Source organism: Priapulus caudatus, unplaced genomic scaffold, assembly GCF_000485595.1.
Source record: "Priapulus caudatus unplaced genomic scaffold, Priapulus_caudatus-5.0.1 Scaffold387, whole genome shotgun sequence".
In the NCBI taxonomy this organism is placed as follows: Eukaryota; Metazoa; Priapulida; class Priapulimorpha; order Priapulimorphida; family Priapulidae; genus Priapulus; species Priapulus caudatus.
This window is the reverse complement of record NW_014577448.1, coordinates 88,378-91,077: the sequence shown is the minus strand read 5'-3', so window position 1 is coordinate 91,077 and position 2,700 is coordinate 88,378. Positions and strand designations below refer to the sequence as shown.

The window sequence follows — 2,700 nt, the reverse complement described above, 5'->3', positions numbered from 1 at the left end:
TCAGTTTTGAAAATTGAAAAAAAAAAAAAAAATTTCGTCTTCGTTCTGATACATTGCGTTATATGTGTTAAATTGTGGGCAGGGTTTTACGGGCCGCGTTTTAAAATTTCTCATCCCCTCCCTCCTCTGTCTTGCTTGCTCCTCCATTCTCTCGCACACTCTCTTTTCATTTACTCTCTCTCTTTATTCCTCCTCCTCCCTCCCTCCCTCCCTCCCTCCCTCCCTCCCTCCCTCCCTCCCTCCCTCCCTCACTCACTCATTTACTCCTCTCTCTCTATCTCTCCTTCTTTCTCTCTTTCTCTTCTGTTTCTCGCTGTCTCTCTCTCTTTCTCGCTTTCGCTTATATCTATGTCTCCCTGATCTCTCCATCTCTCTCTCTTTTCTCTGGCTTTCTCCTTTCTCATTGCTCTCCCCAAGCATACGACGCAGCGACGCACTCGCCACACTCGCGTCGACCTGCGCTTCCTCTCTCTTCTTATATCTTCCTCACAACTGTTAAAAACCGGGCCGTTAACGTCTTCCAACGCTGTTACCTTCTGCCAGTCCTCGTCTCTCGCCGGAGGAGAAGGCATCGCGACGAGGAGGCTAGGAGTGGACGGGGCGGCGGCGAGTCTCTGCGCTGGCTGAGGATGAGAAGCTGGTGCGCGCATCGCTCGGGCTCGGCGTCGCCTTACGCTCGCTGAGTTTCCGACTGCCCGCAGACGCGAGCGCTAAGAAGACTCGAACGGCCTCAAGCAGATTCTTACGCGAAACTGCGCCTGCAAGGTGACGTCTGCCTGCGCGCTTGTAACTGGACTCGGTCGTTGGTCAACGAGTGACTGACGCGGTGGTCATAGACTGAGCCCCAAGCGTGTCAAACGACGTGACTGACGGCGTGGTTCAAACGGATGACCGACCCGGCAGTCAAAACGATGTGACTGGAAACTGAGTGGTCAAACGAGCTGACCGACCAGGTGGTCATTCAAACGCACCTGTGACGCCGATCCGGGCCGGGTCAACGGGCGTTGACTAGGATGGGTGGTTATTAAGACGAGTGACCGACCAGGTGTCAAACCGAGTGCCCAAACCGGCCATCAAACGACCGGTGACTGAGCAGCGAGGTGCGGTCAAACGACGAGCTGGGGTGACCAACCGGCATCTTACACTTGAAGCCCAAAATAGTAGATGCACCAGACATGGGGCTCAGGGATCAGTAATATTAACTATGTCGATATAGTAATATAGAAATGTACAGACAGCACACAAAGGGACGGTAGCGTGTAACCTTTTGTACTTTTCTTTCAACGATGTCTTTACTATTGTAGCTATGAATCAATTTAGCTGATAGAATGTGACATGACGAAAATGAGTATGAACTTTAGAGGATGAGTGTTGGTCTAGTGTAAAATTCCCACTGGCGTGTCACTCAATGACTTCGCTGCTAGATAGAGTGAGTGTGATGTACTATATATAGATTTCCATCGATTACCAGATACTGGAGAATCAACATCGGTTATACCTTGAGAACTTGTCTTGAAAAAGGTACTTAGTAAGGAAACTTTTCAACATACTGATTATAGCTATGTGACTTTAATGTTTTCGGAGGTTGACTCAGACTGGTGTGTGTTAACTACGTGTGAGTGAATTACATCCTGCGATTAGTCCCGTGTCACATATTCATTTGTTAGTCAAATTTTCACTAGAAGTAGAATCCGAAATGTTTCTCTAGACACTCCTATGAAGACCAATTTGCACCAGACTAGAAATTCCCGGCCAAGGACGAATCACTATTGAATCAAAGTGTTTTGTGATAATGCAAACATTGATAGAGTGAATGCACAGGATATATCACTAGAAACGACTGTCAAGATACTATTCGATACTCCACATCTAGTCAAATGACAATGTATTTAATATTAACGATGCGCATGAAATTGGCTTCAGGGCCTTGCACAGCAGGGGCAGATGTTATTTACTTTTGTTGTTTATTAATAAAGCATAAGTGTCGTTAATCCATGTTCAGCTGCATAGTCTCAAACAAAAGCATTAACTGTTCAAAAAGTGAACTCATTGACATTGATAATACTGCAGGACCAAGATGTTAATGTACCAGCAGAACAGGGCAGAAGCTCAAACCCTCCTCCAGAGGTTTTTGATTTCTCTAGGCGCATAATCGATTCCCAGCATTTCCTCGATGCCCCAAAACAGCTTAACCTGAGATTGAGAGACTTGAGTCTGGCGTGACCGGTAGTGGCCAGCAACATATACAGCTGGCGATGCCCTCGAAGTTATGACGTTGAAGGGAGCGCGGTGAGGTTGACCGGGGACGCCGGAGTTGTAAATTAGCCGCAGTTCCAGTTTGTAGTTAGTAAGTAAGTAAGTAGCATCGAAGAGGCGAAGCGAAAAGAGTAAAACAGAGATGGGCAGAGCAGACGTGGAGTGGCGTGGTGTGTTTACTGGTTCGAGTTATACGGTGTGACACGGTATCTTACTTCGCATCTATGCATGCGTGCCTGGAGCGGTTCCGAAGCCACACAATATCCGCGTATGAATTCAGTAGAACGATAGGTCACATGCGCAGTTGTTTACAGATGTGTGTACTGCGTGCAAGACGTGCGCGAACTATGCAGACCCCATCTCCTACCACCGGATACACTTCATTTCCTGTTTCGTACATTCGAGGTTTAACGTCTTTACGTCTAACGTCTTTACGTATTCCCC

General features: G+C 47.4%; 1 protein-coding gene across 1 annotated transcript in view; it reads left to right on the top strand.

Moving 5' to 3' along the window:
* Window positions 1-627, top strand: part of LOC106809817 (protein IWS1 homolog) — a 31,222-nt gene extending 30,595 nt beyond the window's left edge. Inside the window, exon 7 of the mRNA XM_014813028.1 lies at window positions 544-627. Within this exon, the coding sequence (XP_014668514.1) occupies window positions 544-627 (84 nt within the window). The remainder of the gene's footprint in view (window positions 1-543) is intronic.
* Window positions 628-2,700: the final 2,073 nt, after the last annotated feature.